This window comes from Chinchilla lanigera, unplaced genomic scaffold (genome assembly GCF_000276665.1).
Source record: "Chinchilla lanigera isolate Chin_1 unplaced genomic scaffold, ChiLan1.0 scaffold00031, whole genome shotgun sequence".
NCBI lineage: Eukaryota > Metazoa > Chordata > Mammalia > Rodentia > Chinchillidae > Chinchilla > Chinchilla lanigera.
In genome coordinates, this window is record NW_004955432.1 from 14,679,475 (window position 1) to 14,698,223 (window position 18,749).

Genomic DNA, 18,749 nt, shown 5'->3' on the forward strand with positions numbered 1-18,749 from the left:
AAAAAAAAAAAAAAAAAAAAAAAAAGACCCTGTGTCAAAAAATGACAAAAAAAAAAAAACCAAGAGAGAAATAAACAAACAAAAAAAACCAGTGTGTCCTGTGAGTTTCAGCATGACATACTGCTTGTATTGCAAGACACTGCTCATTTATCAAGTTAAAAGTCCTTAGAGCTGGGCACAGTAGTGCATGTCTGTAATCCCAGCACTTGGGAAGCTGAGGCAGGAGGATTGTTGCAAGTTCAAGACCAGCCTGGCTCCAAAGTGAGCTCAAGGCCAGCCTGAACTGCATAGAGAGACCCTGTCTCAAAAAGCCAAAAAAAGAAGTCCTTAGAAATTTTTGCTTGTCTTGCAGAATACTCATAGACCAAGTTAATCACAGACTGTACTTCTGACATACCATATTACAGGGTGAACATTCCCATTCCAGAAGAGAAAAATAGGTATGTAGAAAGGAATGGGACCAAAGCAAGACCAAAACCCAGCAGGGCAAACATTAAATCTTGCAGCTCCATGTCCAGTACCTGGATCAAACTGTGAATTCCAAAGGTGTAAATTTCAAAGGGCTTAGGTAGCACTGACTCCACAGCATTGCTGGTTGCAGTTTACGTGGCTTCTTTTTTGTGGTGGTCATATTCATTGCCAGTGGCTTTCCTCAGCAGATGGCATGTTCTTGGCATCTCCAGCTTCTTAGGGTCTCCATAGTGCTTTTGGCTTCATTCATACAGCTTCACATCCTGTCCTCAAAGAGGAACACTGCCAAGCTTCCCAAGTCGTCTTCTGAAATCTAAGCCTCCCTAGCACTTGGGAGGCTAAGGCAGGAGGATCACTGTGAGTTTGAGGTCAGCCTGAGCTACAAAGTGAGCTCAAGGCCAACCTGAAACGTGTAGTGAGACCCCGTCTCAAATAAATAAATAGATGAATGAATGAATGAATGAATAAATAAATAAAATGAAATCTAAGCCTCCATGAGCCCATGGCTCCTGCATTCTGCATGCCTGTAAAACCAGCACCAGATGGATGACATCAAGGTCTGCCATCAGTTCAAGCAGGAGCTGGGCCCTTTGATCATAGCTACAGCAGCTCTGAGTGTCAGGGTGGCTGAATACTGTGAAACAAATCCTGGGGGACCAGTTCCTTAAATAGTTGTTCTTGAATAGAAGTCCCAGGGGCTCTCTTTTTCAATTGAAAGCTTTACCATTTTGCACCCTTGAGTCTATGAAGGATAGGGTCTTGGTGATCCCTGAGATGCCTTTAGGCCATCTTTCCTATCGTTCTAATGCAAAGCATTAGCCTTTGTTTTAATTCTAATCTTTTCAGCAACTATGTTTTCCTTTGCCCCAACTATGCAAATTCTTTCTTTCTTGCAAAACTCCAAACTTTTCCAGTTGTTGAGTTCTACCATCTGTTCCTGATTCTCACTGTAGATGGAATTGTAGCATGCAGTATCCATGCTGCAGCATGAACATTGGGCTGCTTTGAAATTTCCTCCACCAGTTTAATTAGTCCATTACTCTTACTCTCAAGACTCATGCAAAGTCTCAAGCTATGGCAAATACAGACAGATGTCCTACCAGAGCGTAACACATCTGACCCCTAATCCAACTTTCAGGGAATCCTGTTCTCAACTGACACCTCCTAAGCTTGGCCTTTGCAGTCTTCATTCGTATCAGCATTCTGGGCTTCTCAGCTCCAGCCAGAATCTTCTATCAAGCTCTGCTTTCAGCATTCTAAGGCTTCACTAGCTGACATCTCAGCCTAGAGAACCAGTTCCAAAGGCTTCTAACCCACATGGTCAGATACAGTTACATCAACAAGCCTGATTCTCTGATTCCAGCATCCATACACTTTCTTATCTCTGGAACACAATATCAAACACCTACTACTGAAAGGAGGAGAGGTGTTTTTTGTTTTGTTTTTTGACTGACAGTTTCAGTCTGTCATTGGCCAGCTCCCAGGCAGAAACAAGATGGCAGAGGAGCCTGGCAGATGCAAGGATGTTTAGTCCATGGTAGCCAGGAAGGAGATGAAGAGGAGCTAAAGATAAGAATATACCCTTCCCCTCTTTAAAATAAAAAGAAGAATATATCCTTCCAGGTCTCTCTCCCTCTCTCTCTCTTCCCCTCTCTCTCTCTTTCTCTCTGTCTCTGTCTCTCTGTCTCTGTCTCTGTCTCTCTCTCTCTCTCTCTCTCCATCCTGCCCTTCTTTGCTCTTACTTGTTTTGCTGTGGGTGACTGTTCATTTTTTTCTTGGGCTTCTTTCAAGGTTTTCTCTTGACCTTTGTTTATGAGCAGTGTGCTACTTGTGTGCGTGGTTATAGTTCTTCTTTATCCTTCTGGTAATTCGTTTGTCTTCATGTTTTTGCTTTTTGTATTTCTTAGTGTTTCTGTCAGATTTGGGAAATTTCCAGTCATTATTTCTTTAAATGTATTTTGCTGCTCTAATCTTGTTCTCTTCTTTTTGGACTCGTGGTGTAGATATTAAACCATGTGATACTCTGCGTAAGTGCCTAAGTCCACATCTTTTGGCCTTTGTTCTTCAGGTCGAATCCTTTCCCTTGATTTATATGTGGATTCTTCTGTATCTCTTATCTGCTGTTCAGGTTCCCAACAAATTCTTAACTTCAGCTCTTGTGCTTGTCCATCATAGAATACATTTCTTTGAACCTGCTGGGTTGGTCTTTGCTAACTCTTAATATATCAGATATTTTATTTTTAATTCTGTTGTCTGCCTTTTCCTTTATTTTGAAGCACATTTGTCTGTTATGTGTCTAGTATTTCTTTATTGAACATTGGGCATTTTATTCATGACATTAGATAGATCTAGCCATGTTGATCCTTTTCTGAAGAACGTGGGTGACTTAGTATGACTTTTGGAAGTTCAGGTACTTGCTGATAAGGGTTGGCTGTCCTTTACTTTGAATCTGTGAGAAGCCCAAGTTACTGCCCCAGCACTGCTGGTTTGGTCAGACTTGGTCTCTGAATTGTTTACTCTGCCAATCAGGGTAGATTTGGATTTTAAGCTTTAGGCTTGATTTCCCCCACAGAACCAAACTTCTGCAAAAGCTCAAAACAAGTACGGATGAACTGCGGACTGTCGCAGCTGCCAGGGAAAATACAGGTGTCGGAAACTTCATACCACCAAGAAGTTGAAGTTGCTTGCTAGACACGGTGGCACATGCCTGCAGTCTCAGCACTCCGGCTGCTGAGATAGGAACGGGTCACACGTTCAAGCCCAGCCTAGGAAACTTAGGCACTTAGCAAGAGCCTGTCTCAAAATTAAAAAAAATTTAGAAAGGACTGCGTATGTAGCTCAGTTCAATTGACAGTACTGTTGAAAAAGAAAAAAGTTCTTAATGAGAACTCCAGAGAAAATTTCAGAAAAAGAGTTGCTACTTTTATTTCTGCCCTGTGGGCAAAAAAAATAAGAAAATGTTTGGTTTGGTTTTCTTGCTTTTTAGTTAAATTATTTTTTTTAAGTCAAGAAAAATGTATGTTTTAAGTGGAGATAACAGAAAGAATAAACAAATTCGGCTTACAGTTGATGTTCAAAAACAGCATTTCTGTTCATAGTGCATTGCTAGATATGAAGAATAAGGCCCGGTGTTCATTCACATGTGGTTGAGCAGTTTTGGTGTGTATTTGGGTAAAATATAAAAAGTTTGTGAACCCAGAGTTTATAATGGTTGGGACAAAGGATATTCACATCAGTGTTTATTGCATTCAACCAGGGTAGGGAATTGTTTGCTTCCAGCTCCTTAAACTCAACTAAAAGACAACATACCCTTCCCTAGCCAGTATGGTATCTGTGATATATATCTATATCATTGGAGAAGACAGCTTGAGTTAAATTAATGGAGTGGCTATAGGTTATCTGTATCATTAGAAAAACAGCTTTTGGCAAAAAGGGGGACCATGTTACCCAGCACCCACTGGGTTAAATAGAATATTTTAAACCACCGAAATACTTTATATTCTCTTTTTAGGGCTCACCTCTGGATGTTCTGAAAGATGAAAGAGTTCAGTACTGGATTGAGAATTACAGAAATTTATTAGATGCTTGGCGGTTTTGGCACAAACGAGCTGAATTTGATATTCACAGGAGTAAGTTAGATCCTAGTTCCAAGCCCTTAGCACAGGTAAGAACATTGTTTTACAGAGAATCAAATAACGTTTGAGTTCAGTCTAATTAATTATTTTCAGCTCCATTCTTTTGCTTTTAGTGAGTTCCCACTGATGTCTATTTCCAGCTGCTCTGTCCTTGATCTTCCTGTTCTTTGCTTCTGCCAGTCCTCACAATCGTACTAGGTGGCTCGAGCATTAATCTGAGCGAAGAACAAACCACGGAGGTCTAGAGCATCTTAGGAAAGCCCAAATCCTAGGGTTGTGTGAAGTTTTCCAACCTGCGAAGCCCTTTCAGAATCTAAACTATTAATGTGATAGTAGAAGTCTCATCCGTGTATGTTTTTCCGCAGTCTTTGTAGGCAGTACAACAGGGTTTGGGGATTTTTTTTTTTTTTAATTTAATGGTATATGTCTATGTTTATATGTCTAATTGGACATGGAAATTATTTTCTTTCAATACTAGTTTAAAAACCATTGGATTGAGTTGGGGATATAGCTTAGTGGCACAAGTGCCTGCCTGGCAAGCGCAAGGTGCTGAGTTCGATTCCCGGTACCAAAAAAAAAAAAAAAACATGGGGTCAATATTCTAAGAGTGTGATGGTGAACCTTTTAGAACTTTCAGTGATACAGGCAGCCTGCTACAGCACACTGCTATAGGTTCACCAGCACTCTCCTAGGACACATGATCTAAGATCATTTTATCTTAGTTCAGACGTTAAGTATTAGGTTATCCTCAGTTTGGTCACTGGATGGTGCTATTTTCATATTTTAGGAAATTGAGAAAGTAATGTGCTTATATTAAAGCAACCAAAGTATTGGGTAAAATGGCGTTATGTTGTTTATGTTACTAATCTATATAAGAAGTTACTAAGAGCTGAGGCATTTACTATAAAAGCAAATGAATAGCATGTATTGCTGCTAGTCTGAAATTTTAACAGTTTGTCTTTAAGAGTCCTTAGCTCCTTTTCACCTTAAGAGCAGAATGTTTTCTTTATAAGGAAATTTTATTCAGAAGATTACATCACTGAACCTTTTTTAAAAAGTCATTAGGATATTTTTAATGGCCCTATGTGAATTGTAATGTCTTCATTAATTCTCAAATGTCAAGGTCCAAAATTCCTAATTTGGGGACTGGGGATTTACGTCAGCAGCACAGCGCTTGCCTGGCAAGCGCAAGGTCGTGAGTTTGATTCCCGGTACCGGAAAAAAACCAAAATAAATAAATAAATAAATAAAATAAAATAAAATCCCTAATTTTCCACCAATATCAATGGTATTTGGAAGAATATAACTAAAGATAGCAGAAAGAAATTGTTATCTTTATACAATACAGTGTAACTACGTGGCCATTTTAAATGAGAGCTAATCAAACTTAGCAGGTACATCATTTGGCAGTGTCAGATAATTACTGTTACTGTGCAGTGAGTTACTGTAAAATAGTTTTTGGTTTCAAACTTTATTATTCCTTTATGATTTGCACCTGTTGATTTTCTTCTCATGTGTTTTGCAGGTGTTTGTGAGTTGTAATTTCTGTGGCAAGTCCATCTCCTACAGCTGTTCCTCTGTGCCTCACCAGGGCAGAGGTTTTAGTCAGTATGGTGTGAGTGGTTCCCCAACAAAGTCTAAGGTCACAAGTTGCCCTGGCTGTCGAAAACCCCTCCCTCGATGTGCGCTTTGCCTCATTAATATGGGAACGCCTGTTTCTAGCTGTCCTGGTATGACATAATTCTACAGAGTATTTTTTCTAACCTTGGATTGTTCGTATATAATTGAGTTAATATTGAAATAAACACACACTAACCTGTTTGTATTATTTCTAAGAAAGGGCATTTTACTGGCTTGAAAGCTTTTGTGATCCGTCTAATATATAAAAACTATACATTGAAAGTAAAATCTATGTCCATGATACCTCAGGTAATACTGGTTTTATAAATACTGACCAATTCAAAAATTCATGAGAAGCAGGGGATATAGCTCAGTGGCATAAGTGCCTGCCTGGCAAACGCAAGGTCCTGAGTTCAATTCCCGGTACCAAAAAAAAAAAGGTGGCACCTAAACATTCCTGAGAAAATCTTCTTTCAAATTTGATTTTTAAAATCGGTATATCTGCATCTGGTACCAAATGCCTTGTATTCCTAAGGAGCTTTGGATAGTCTCATAGCACTCTCTTCAAAACCTATCTGTGAGATACATAGAGAAAGTATTAACCTGGAAGCCAAGTCCAGTCTAGATTTTGGTGCTGTTTCTGCTGTTACTACCTTATAAATATATACTTTTTTTTTTTCTGTCTTTTTGAGAAGGGTCTCACTGTGCAGGTCAAGCTGGTCTTAACTCACTTTGTAGCCCAGGCTGGCCTCAAACTCAGAGTGATCCTCCTGCCTCAGCCTCTTGTTTTTTTAATGGCCAGAAGTATTGATTGTCTTTTACAATTTTTTTTTTTTTCAGTACTGGGGATTGAACTCATAACCTTGCGCTTGCCGGGCAGGCGCTGTGCCCCTGAGCTAAATCCCCAACCCCTGATTGTCTTTTACTACTTCTAGTAAACATGGAAACATTGTTTGAGAATAGTAGATAATTGAATATAACGTATTCCAGCTATATAATTTGCAAATGACCATTTTTATTTTGTTTTGTTTTTATTTTGGTTGTGGTCTTAAAAATACTATGGCAAAAAAAGTAATCAAAAACATTTTGGATAGTTGGCAAACGGATGAAATAAATAAAGAACTGAGTATAGCGTCAGGGTGTTTATTTTAGCTCTAGTTCCATGATGTTCACCCTGTGGCCTTCATTTACTTTAGCCCTCTTCAAAGTTTTAGACCAGAGTTTCTTTCTGGTTCTGATAGTTCCTGGTTCTGTAGCTTTTTCATGTAAGTAATCTTTATTTTTATATTAATATATGTGAAAGACTTGCTAGTTATCATCTGCTGAGTCATTATTTTTCAGTGTAGATGTGTTTTTTAACAAATGAAGGTGATATGTGATGCTTTCAGATGTGCATTTTAGTTTTAAGTTTTCATTAAGAATTTTTACATGTTGCATGCTGATCAATTTTTCTATATGGCCGTGATCCTGTAATAAATAAAAAAATAACAACTGGAAATATCATCTGCTATGACAGAACAAGAAGGTAAAATATAGCATAAAAAAGTTATATATGTGTGAACTGAGATATATAGAAATAGTTAAATTTAGTACATCTTCTGAACAAGAGGTCTCAGGAAGTTATAGGATTATTTGCCTTCTAATGACACTTGAATGCTATTCTTGTTTTTTAGATACTAGTTTTTTGTACTTTCTGTTTTTCAAAATAAAATAACAGTAACTTTCTAGAACTTGAAAATTAAATCGTACCATATTTTATACTGTGTTGCAGAAACTGTTATATGATAAATATTGAACATTCAGGGTTATCAGATCTTAACATTTTTTGCATATTCGTTTCAGAATTTCTAGATTTGCGTCATAAATAATTTCTCACAGGAGATAAGACTTACATGTTTAGGGGAATCAGCCTCATGGAACTTACGGCATACAATAATAACTAATATAAACATAATAACTAATATAAAATAAGTCATGTGTTCTAGGAAACAAGTACTGGTCCATAATGCCTTATATGTCATTCCAGAATGTTTAGAAAGATCTGGTTACAACCTGTTTAGATTTAGAATTGACAAGTAGTAAGATCTCTGTCTCTCCTTTCTTTATGAATATTTGTAAGTTTCGCTGCAAAAACACCAATGTATTTGGTTACAGTTTTCGACCTCAGGCTTCCCTACAGCTATCATGCAATATATATGTGTTCTTTATTACTCTTCTAAAATCACAAAGCATTCTGAATTTTGAAGCCTGCCTAGTCCCCAGTATGAATAAGGAAAATTATATAAGGAAAATGTGAGGAATTTTGAGAAAGAAACATCACTTCTATTTAAAAGATACCTAGAAAGCTTCGGAAGGAAGTTTCCATTTCAGTGACTGCATTAACAGTTGGTAGATTTAAACATGTGAGAAGTTCAGGAAAGCTTTGCCAGGTGTGGAGTGAGACTGATGATGTGCATTAGGACAGAGATGGGTAGGTGTAAGTACAGGGTGTGCACGGGAAGTGGTGCCTGATGAGGTGAGAATCTCAGAAGTGAAGCAGTAGGAAATAATGTCGGAATATTACAGGGAATTTGAATATGATCTTTATAAAGATATTTCTGAGCTATGTAAGTTAGAATAAGCATATTACTTTCATCAGAACAATCATAGTTTTAAAATAAAACAAGACCTAATAGAAATCAAATAGTGACTTATGATAGCCTAAAGGTTCAGGTATACAAACATACAAATATGTCTGATGCTTTGCCACAATTCTGCCGGGCGGGGTGGTGCACATCTGTAATCTCAGCAGTCCAGACTCTGAGGCTAGGGAATCGCTGTGAGTTCGAGGCCAACCTGAACTACACGGTGAGGTGGAGGCCAGCCTGAACTGCGTAGCAAGACCCAGTCTCTTTAAAAAAAAACAATTGCACCGGGCGTGGTGGCGCACGCCTGTAATCCCAGCACTCGGGAGGCTGAGGCAGGAGGATCGTTGTGAGTTCGAGACCAGCCTGGGCTACAAAGTGAGCTCAAGGCCAGCCTGAACTGCATAGAGAGACTCTGTCTCAAAAAGACAAAAAAAAAAAAAAACAATTGCATACACCAATCGTGTTTCATGATCCAAATAATTAAGATTTCCATAAACTTAGTTAACTGAGATTTGCATATTTTATACTCAATTGCGTAGTGAAGGTTAGAATTCTATTTGAACAATTCTAATAGCACTATAGAGATTACAAATTGCAAGCATTATTTAACAAAATATGTATTAGTATCCTTTTTAGTGCTAGAAATATGGTGAACCAAACAGATTTAAAAAAAAAAATTTCTGTTGTTACAGAGCGTAAGTTCTACATCAGGCATGTTCATCTAACTCTCGGGCCACACGTGGCCCTGGATGTCTAGTGCCATGACCCCACAAGGTTATAAACTTTTAACATTATTACGTGACTTTTTTTTAGCAGCATTTTCATGCCTCAGTTGGCACGTGCTCCGGCGTGAGCTGCGTGGGCGACAGTGGAATGCTGTTTAGGGAAGCGCGCAACGCAGTGCTGACGCCACTTCCGGTACCCACACGCAGCCAGTCAGTGGAATCCCAGGACGTTCCATGCACTTGTGCAGCTCAGCGAGTAAAACTAAAGACCAGTAGTCGTATTTCAACCTACCTACGCATATGTAATAAAAATATTTTTTAAGCCGGGCGTGGTTGTGCTCGCCTGTAATCCCAGAATTTGGGAGGCTGAGGCAGGATGATCATTGCGAGTTCAAGGCCAGCCTGAACTGCATAGTGAGACCCTGTCTCAAAAAGACCAAAAAAAGTAATAATAAAAATAAATACATATATATATATATATATAAAAGGAAGTTTTATTGCTTCTATACTTTATATTATATATCTTAGATGTGCACCAACATAATTCCTTTTCACTCATTGCAGGCAGTGAGGTTGGACACCCTTTTCTAGTGACATATTTGTTAAAAGTTACATTATACACTGGTTTCCTTCTTATTCTTCTGTTGAGAGTACATAAGTCAACTCATTTCCCGCAATTACTCTGTAGCACTTACTTTCTAATTCACTGCCCTTTGAAATTTAAAGTCACTTGATCTTAACAGTAACCCTTTTCCCTTTGCAATAAAGTAGCCCTTAATAGTTCGTTTCATCAAAGAAAGATAAAGATTAATTTGTTCTGAACTCAGTCTGATTTCTGTGTATCTTAAAATGACTCAGGCAATAGGATTAATCCCAAGTTCGAGCCCAGCCTGGACTGCCTAGGTGAGACCCTGTCTCAAAAAAACAAAGGAAGGATTGTTAGTATCATAGAAACAGTTTCACTGTATTTATGCCTTCTCCAAAACTAAACTAGGTGTGGCGGCATCCTGTAATCCCAGTACTCTGAGCAACTGAGTCAGGATTGCAAGTTTGAGTCTAACCCAAGCAGTTTAGCAAGACCCTGTCTCAAAATAAAAAATTTAAAAAACGGCTGAGAATGTAGCCCACTGCAAAGGCCTTGTGTTCAATCCCCTACTGCTAAATAAATAAATAAATACTACTTATATATTCTTCCACTTTCATGTCACAAGCAAAAACATGAATAGGTTTAAAAACTGTCTCTGACTGTAAGACCTTTTTTGCCATCATTAAAGTATGACAGTAATAGCCTAACCAAAGTTTTGATTATAATTGTCTACATATCAAACAATTGCCTGAGTAGGCCTAATAGTTTTACTTATTTTTCCATTTTTGTCTCTAACTGTAAGGTCTTAAATGTTTTAATTAGATTTTTTGGTTTTAGAGCAGTAAATGACATACCATGACTAGAATGGCCATTTTCTGAATACAAAAAGGTACATAAAGATACAGAGTTGAACAGGCATATGTAATAATACACATTTGTTTAAATTTTGGTGAACTATAATATAAGTAACAGGATGGGTATTATATACTATGATAAGTCAAACACACCTTGCATAACTCGGTGTCTATATGGTATTTCCGTCATTTCTTCCTGCCTAGGGACCCTATTTGCTTCCACTCCGAAGGTCGCCACCATCCTAAATTGTATGTTAATTAGTTTCTGCCTTGTATGTATAGTTCTATCATATGTTTACTTTTTTGCTCCTGTTTTGAATTTTATATAAAGAACATACAGAATTTTTTCCTTGACTTGTCCTTTTTGCCCAGTATTAGACTTTGGGGTTTGTTTTTTTTTAAATTTCAGCTATGCAGATGAATTTAGCTGGAATTTATTTTTTACTACTAGCAAGCGTTCTGTTCAGTTTTCACACTTTGCTATTAATGAACACTTCGGTTATTTCCAGATTTTTACCATTAGGAATAATGCTGCTGAAGTTCTTTTTTTAAAATTTTTTAAAATTTACTTTTTTTAAAATTTACTTTTTTCAGTGTTAATTTTTGGTTACTAATACATGTTTGCAGTGCATAATGATTACACATTCTTTGAGGGGAGTTGGTACTGATTTTGACAGTGATTGTACTAGCTTACATTCCCACCAACAATGTAGAAAGTTTCCTTTTTTTCCTGTGTCTTTGCCAGCATTTGTTATTATTTAATTACTTGATGAAAGCCATTCTTTATGGGGTAAGGTGGAACCTCAGTGTTGTTTTAATTTGTATTTCTCTAATGGCCAGAGATGTTGGATGTTTTTTCATATATTTATTGGCCTTATGGATGACTTCTTCTGACAAGTGTCTGTTCATTTCAGTTGTCCATTTTTTAATTAGGTCTTTTATTTGGGTGGGGGTCTATTTTTTTGAGTTCTTTATATATTCTAGGTAGTAGTCCTCTGTCCAAGAAATGGCTAGCAAAATTTTCCCATTCTGTCTGTTGTCTCTTTGCTCTAGTGGTTGTTTATTGCTGTCCACAAACTTTTTAATTTGATATGACCCCATTTGTGAATTCTTACTTAGTGACATTTCTTGTGCTGCTCAGAAAGTTCTTGCCTCTGCCTCAAGACTTTTATCTATTTTATCTTGCAGCAGATTGCTTCTGTTTTAACATTTAGCTTTTGATTTTAGTTTAGTACATTCTAAGAAATAAGGCTCTGATTCAATCTTCTACATATGGATAACCAGTTTTCCCAGCACAGTTTGTTAAAGAACATTTATTAAGGTCCATGTCTTATTTTGAATATGTAATAATCTCTCTAGTGTATTTATGAAGAAGAATTGCTAAATCATAGGATTATGATGCTGTAACATTTTATTTGGTCATATTTTACTTAGGATTTTTATGTCTGTTCAGGAGGGACATGCGTCTATACTGTTCCTTTTTCGTGTTATTTTTGTCTAGTTTTGTTAGCAGGGTTGTGCCAACCTTGTGAAATATAATGGGAAATTTCTTTTTTTTGTCTTTTTTGAAAGGGTTTGTATAAATAACAATACCTCTTTTCAGTGTTGGGTAAAACAGTAGACCCTAGCATCAAAATCAGTGTTTCAACATGATATAAAATTTGTATTTTGAACAGTGTGTTAAGTATACTTTTTAAGAAATTTAAAGTATTGTGATATAGTAAATGAATATAATTTTCCTTTTCCATAGGAGGATCCAAATCAGATGAAAAAGTTGATTTGAGCAAAGACAAAAAATTAGCTCAGTTTAACAACTGGTTTACATGGTGTCACAATTGCAGGCATGGTGGCCATGCGGGACATATGCTTAGTTGGTTCAGGTAATCAGTACGTTCTTTCTTTAATAAGCTTGGAGTTACAGGACATAGGCAGATTGCCCTCTAAATAGTTCATGTTACTGTTTTATCCTATTACTATGTAGCAAAAGGATGAATTCGTTTTTTACCATCACTTGAGCTAGCAAAAGTAGTATCAACATTTCTAGCCCTAGATATCCTATGCAATCTGAATTTATGAGATAGTAGTTCTATTAGTAGATGTATTTTGTATGTGTTAAGTGAGTAGTATTATGTAATTTTATTTGAGGGGAGGCAGTATTTACAGTTTTGCTGACTATATATCCTCTAGTTCATCATGTAACTGAATTATGGATATTTTTGTATCCAGTGAAATGATAGAGTACATACAAATTACATTGATCCTTTTTGAAGTAAAGTTGATACGTTTTAGGAAGGCACCTCGTGCAGTGGAGGCTCTTTGAGACCTTCGGCTTTTACTTTGGACAGTACCACTTGCCTTGTGCATATCTCCTAACTGTAGCGCTCAATTTGTCTCATTGGCCTTAATTTCAACTGGGAGCATATCCCTGTTACCTTTATAACTATAAATGGGATATCTCATTGCATGTGTAGAAAGCAGAGCTATTCATTTTTCAGTAATTTTCTATCCCGAGTTCAGCTAGATACTTTTGAAGCTTTTTTCCTTTATGTTTTAAATAGCATTTTGAAAACTTGCATTATTGATCGGTATACATAAATGTATTCATGTACTGTAGTTTGCATTTTTTAACTGTTCTTTGATCTATTCTTTTAGGGACCACGTGGAGTGTCCTGTATCTGCATGCACGTGTAAATGTATGCAGTTGGATACAACGGGGAACTTGGTACCTGCAGAGACTGTTCAGCCGTAAAATGTGATCACCTAAAGAGAAACCTTCAAGTGTGGAGCTTTCTAATAGATGTCCTTCATAGCTGAAAAACATACCTCAGAACAAGTCACTCGTGACTTTGCTATAATGGGAAAATAAATCGTTCTATCAGATCAGCAGTTGGATGTTTGAGTGAGTTTGATGTGCTTCACAGAGACAAATGCTGAAGTGAACATCAGAGTGTGAACACAGGTTTTGTTCAGTAGTTTGAAAATCTTCACGTTGCAAGAACTTGTAGGGTACTGTTGAAATTGCAAACACTATAAACAGTTTCTGGAATAACAAAGAAGCAACCTTGAACCTATATCTTCAAAGCCAAAATTGGGTATCTTTCAATAAAATCTTATACTTTTAAAATAAAATGACAAATTGAGTAATTCACATGATAGCTGAAGCTTAACCATACTTAGAGTCCTTTCAGATAAAATTATGGATATTTACTTTTAGAATTCTCATAACCCACACTGGAGAAATAAAATTTGTCCCTATGTGTTTGATAATACACATTTGAAGGACACTCTTCCCTTATAGTTTCATTTAACTATAAGAAATTCTTGGAGTAGGCTATGACTGTCTTCCTCAAAACCCCAAATTAAGAAGGTCTTTTACAACTTTTTTTTTTTTTTTTTTTTTTTTTGAGACAGGGTCTCACAATGCAGTTCAGGCTGGCCTTGAACTCACTTTGTAGCCCAGGCTGGTCTTGAACCTGCAGTGATCCTCCTGCCTCAGCCTCTCAAGTGCCAGGATTACAGGCGTGCACCACGATGCCCAGCTATAACTTCAAAAGAGTGAAGTATGCAGTATTTCAGGAGAACTTACTATGAAGTTTTCATTTTCATGCCTTTAATTTGCAATATACTGATTTGTCTTGAAAAATTTCTCTCCATATTAATGTATCATCCTCACCACTTAGGAACATTTTAACTGAACAGAAAATCTATGCAAGATCATGTTTGACAAATCATTTTGTACAATCTGCGTAGTGTGTCCTACTGTCAGATTCCCTCCTGTCCTGGAATATCCTGTTTTCTCTAGAGGTGTCAGGAAAAAGAGGGTCACTTTGGAAATTTAAGGTACAATTTTGCTAAAGATAAGTGTATTGGGCCAGTTGAAGGACTTTACTCTAAAATTAAGTTTTTCTGTTTCTTGTAACTAGATAGTTGCAGGAGAAATACCAAGATTTGTATGATACTTCTGTCATATGCACAGGAGTGAACTGAACTTTGTAGGAAGCCTAATATTTATTTTATACATTTTTGGAGACATATCTTAAGCTGAAGAATTTAAGAGCAAATTTTACCTGTTACAAAGTAAGATCTATTATATTAATTGAGATGTGGCCTAAATACTGTATTGAAGAAAAGTAGATTAAATCTGTTGAGATCAGGTAAAAAAGATCCTTTTCTAAGAAAATACTGAAAGTAGTTCATGTTCTGAATGTCTCAGCTCAGTGAGCGTTTTCCTTTAAAATCAAAGAACTAAGGATAGTTTGAAAAATTTTAGCAAGATTGCAATTAGGGGGATTTTTACAGTCTTGAGTAAATATCACTGATTTTATTTCATTAAAATGTATACTTTCATATTGCTTTAGTTGGAGTGTTCTTTCAGTTTTACTGTTTTAAATATTAGAAGCTAGCTAAATGAAACTGCATATTTTCATTTTTTTCTTCACTGAAGTACAGTATATAATGATGCAAGACAAGTATTTATAATTTTTGGAAATATAGTATAACAAGAATATAAAGTATATTGTATAATTATGTCTGTTTGTAATCATAATGTATAGAGTAACATTTTCAGCACTGATTTTTTACAATGTGCCAACTTTCTCATATTTTCTTTGAAGTTCAAACGTACAGTTTATAGAATGTCTGTTTTGCACTTAGAATTATTTTCCCGTTTTTATTACTGAGTCACAAATATTTGTGGTTTTATTACTGAGTCACAAATTTTTAAGCCCAACAAGATATTTCACTTAAATGTGTTCAACAGAAGTGTTTAATAAGTGTTTCTGTTATCTTAAAATATTGAGGAAAAGTCAAAGTTAACATATCAAGAAATTACCTATGACTCCTCTACCGATGATCCACGTAAAGTAATGTGAGTATTTATTTTGGCAGCAGATTTCACACTTAATTAGAAGTAACATTTCTTTTAGGTTCTGTTTTTCAGTTTACATACCAGGTGTCATACATATTATTGTCATATAACCCTGTAGCCTCATAACTCACATTATCAATAATATATTCTGTGAGGTATGGTAGGATTGTTCCATTATATATGTATAAGGCAACTAACTGTCTATTGTTCTTTAAAAGGTACATTTTAAACATATATTTAATAGAATATATATAATAATATAATTTGCATCTAATTGGATGACTAAATTGAATTTCACTGAGTATTCTGCAAATTGTAAGAATATAGGTTTGAAAATCAAATTATAGTCCTAGCCCCAGTAACTTGTATAAATAGCCTTTAAGAACTTCAACTTCTCAGGCTGGGGATGTAGCTCAGCGGTGCAAGCTCCTGCCTGGCAAACAGAAGGTCCTGAGTTCAATTCCCGGTACCAAAAAAAAGAAACCAAGAACTTCAACTTTTCTATATGTTAAAGGTACAGAAATACCTACCTCAAAGTGATTGGGAGTATTTTCTTTATTAGTACATTTTAGATATACGTAATGATAACATTCATCATAGGGAATTTGTACCTGTACATGATATATCTTGCTGCTGCTTTTTTCCCTTCCCCTCCTGGTTGGGAGTATTAAGTATGGAATAAATATTAAGTGCTCTGTAAGTTGCAGTAATCAGCAATCCTTGTTACCTTAGTTGTTATTCATGTGTCAGTACTTTTGTTGCCTTTGTTTTTGTTGTTTTCATTTTTTTAGTGCAGTACTGGGACTCAAACCAAGGAGTGCCCTTATTTTTTGAGACAGGCTCTCCCTAAGTTGCCCAGGTTGGCGGGAACCTGTGTTCCTCATGCTTCAGCCTCCTGAATAGCTAGGATTACAGACATAAGCTAAAGCTCCTGGCTTCATATGTCAGTACTTTTTAAGTGAATGTGATATCACTTGAATGAAGAGTCTACCTGTGTTTCAGGAATGAAGGTTTTCCCACAGTAATATTCTTGAGTATAATAAACAAAAGTAGCTAAATCCCGTCTCAACAGAAAAATTCCATAAACCAGATAAAATTGAGACATTACTATTTAACTACAGTATATGCAGAAACCACCACGTGGCCAGGTGGGTGTTAAGCGTAGTATATGATTGAAACCAAAGGTGAAAAAGTTACGGTGGATCTGGACAGTAACTAATGACTCTTGCAAATTTGAAATGTTCATATCTGTGTTCAGGTATTCATTTAACTATTTAAATTTAACTTCCTGAACTTAGGTTTTTCTCCCGATCTTTACACAAGAAAGATCTCCAGGATTATTTCTTGTAGTTCTTCTTTTTCTGCCATTCTATTAAACTTGATGTTTGCTCATTAAAGTTAAAACGCTGGGATGGTACACTGAGATTTGTTCTGCTTAGCAATAGCCATAATTAAACCATGTGGGCACTGATTAGTCATTCATCATTTCTAGCATCTGCTCAGAAGCATCAGAGAGAGGGAGAAATACTGTCGTGTTTAACATCTGTATATCGAGTCTTGTGATCCACATAGCAATGCCAGAGACAGGGCTAGCTGGACAGCAGCTCTATCCACTGTTCTTTTTCCATTGTATTATCTGCCTGTTTTCCCTCCTGCTTGAACATTTTGTAATTACTTGGCTGATTATGCAGGCAGTACTTTTAATTTTTATAAAATACTACTTTCCAAGAAAAAAACTTGCAAAGATGCCCTTAAAGCTAACTTAACCCAAATTGAAATTAACACACTTTGAAGGCTAAGGGTGTAGTTGTGTGGTAGAGTGCTTGCCTATCATGCCTGAAGCCCTGGGTTCCATCCTTAACACTGCAAAAAGCAAAAAACATAGATTGCCAAAACAACTGGTTTTACTTATGAATTGTATGTGATACAGCCACAAGTAAAATTAATGTCAAAGCCAACAGTGTATCACGGAGAATAGTTACTATTATGCCTATTACATACCAGGTGTCATACATATTATTGTCATATAACCCTATATCCTCATAGCTCACATTATCACATATTCTGTGAGACAGGTATGGTAGGACTGTTCCATTATATATATATATAAGGCAGTTTAGGTGTGAGGTCATCAGGTCATGTGTCCTAGGCAAAATAAATTCAAACAGCTGACAAATACAAGTGTCAAATCAGTAACATGCTTACTCAGAGACAGTAGAGGGCTGGGGATATGGCTTAATGATAGAAAACGCACTTTGCAAGGGAGGCCCTGAACTTATTGGGTCCCTCCCATGCATAGACAGTGAGATACTGTTTGTCTACATAGATTAACACACTAATAGGCATTTTCATTGATATGGGGAGGGAACATCCTGAGATAAAAGTTTGTGAGGGTTTAAGTTAATGTGTTAGTCACTTTCCATGCCTGGGATCAAATACCTAATGCCCACAGCTGAAAAGAGGAGAGGTTTATTTGGATCACGTTTTGTGTAGATTGAATTCAAAGTTGGCTGATTCCAAGACAGAAACACGTGGTGTAAGGGCATGTGGAGGAAGGCTGCTCATCTCAGCAGCCAGAAAAGAGAAAAAAGAAAGAGCCTGGGACAAGAGTGCACTCTTCCAGGTGACGCCCTCAGTGACCCACCTCCAACCAGGCTAGCAATAACATGAGCTTCTGAACTCGTCACTGAGCGAATCCTTTGATTACGGTGCCCCATAGTACAGACACCTTTCACTTTGGGAGGACATTTAGGTTTAAGCCATAATAAGTATTCAGAACAGGTGTGCAGTATGTATCAACAGCCTTCAGAAGGTTCTTACCCTTTGACAAAATGTGCTGGAAAGTTTTTCTGAGGGATTTCCTGGATCGATGCACAAATGGTGTTTGTGTTGATGTGCTTCTTAAGTATCATGGGTAGTAAAAGTGTGTACACCTAAATGTGCAATAATAGGGTAAATTATAGCAAGCACAAACAAATACCAATCCACTGCTGAAATAGGATAGGGTACTTAATGACAAGAAAGATTTCTGATATATAAATATGGAAAGGGGAAAGGCAAGTTGTAAGGTAATATGTATAGCTTATAAATATATTTGCATGGGGAACTTGAAGAATACAAAAACTAACTGTCCAGTGTGAGATTTTGAGTTAACATTTTCCTGCTTGGTCTCTGTGTCTTCAATTTTTTTTAATGATGGATGTATAAATTATATGCATTTCACACATTACTGCCTTTTATAAAAGTTATCCATGATCTGGTATCTTGTTATTATCATCGTGAAACAACCAAATACTGAAATTTATTCTGTGAATTAAAGAAGCATGCTGTAGAGTATCATGAAATTTCGCACTGAGAACTAATT

General features: G+C 36.6%; 1 protein-coding gene across 1 annotated transcript in view; it reads left to right on the forward strand.

Annotated features, from left to right (window-relative positions):
* Mios (missing oocyte, meiosis regulator, homolog (Drosophila)) overlaps positions 1–13,642 on the forward strand; it is a gene marked incomplete at its 5' end in the record, with an annotated part of 34,493 nt that extends 20,851 nt beyond the window's left edge. The window contains 4 exon segments of the mRNA XM_013516065.1: positions 3,983–4,135; positions 5,632–5,836; positions 12,269–12,398; positions 13,171–13,642. Coding sequence (XP_013371519.1) covers positions 3,983–4,135; positions 5,632–5,836; positions 12,269–12,398; positions 13,171–13,267 — 585 coding nt within the window. The 3' untranslated portion in view covers positions 13,268–13,642.
* Positions 13,643–18,749: the final 5,107 nt, after the last annotated feature.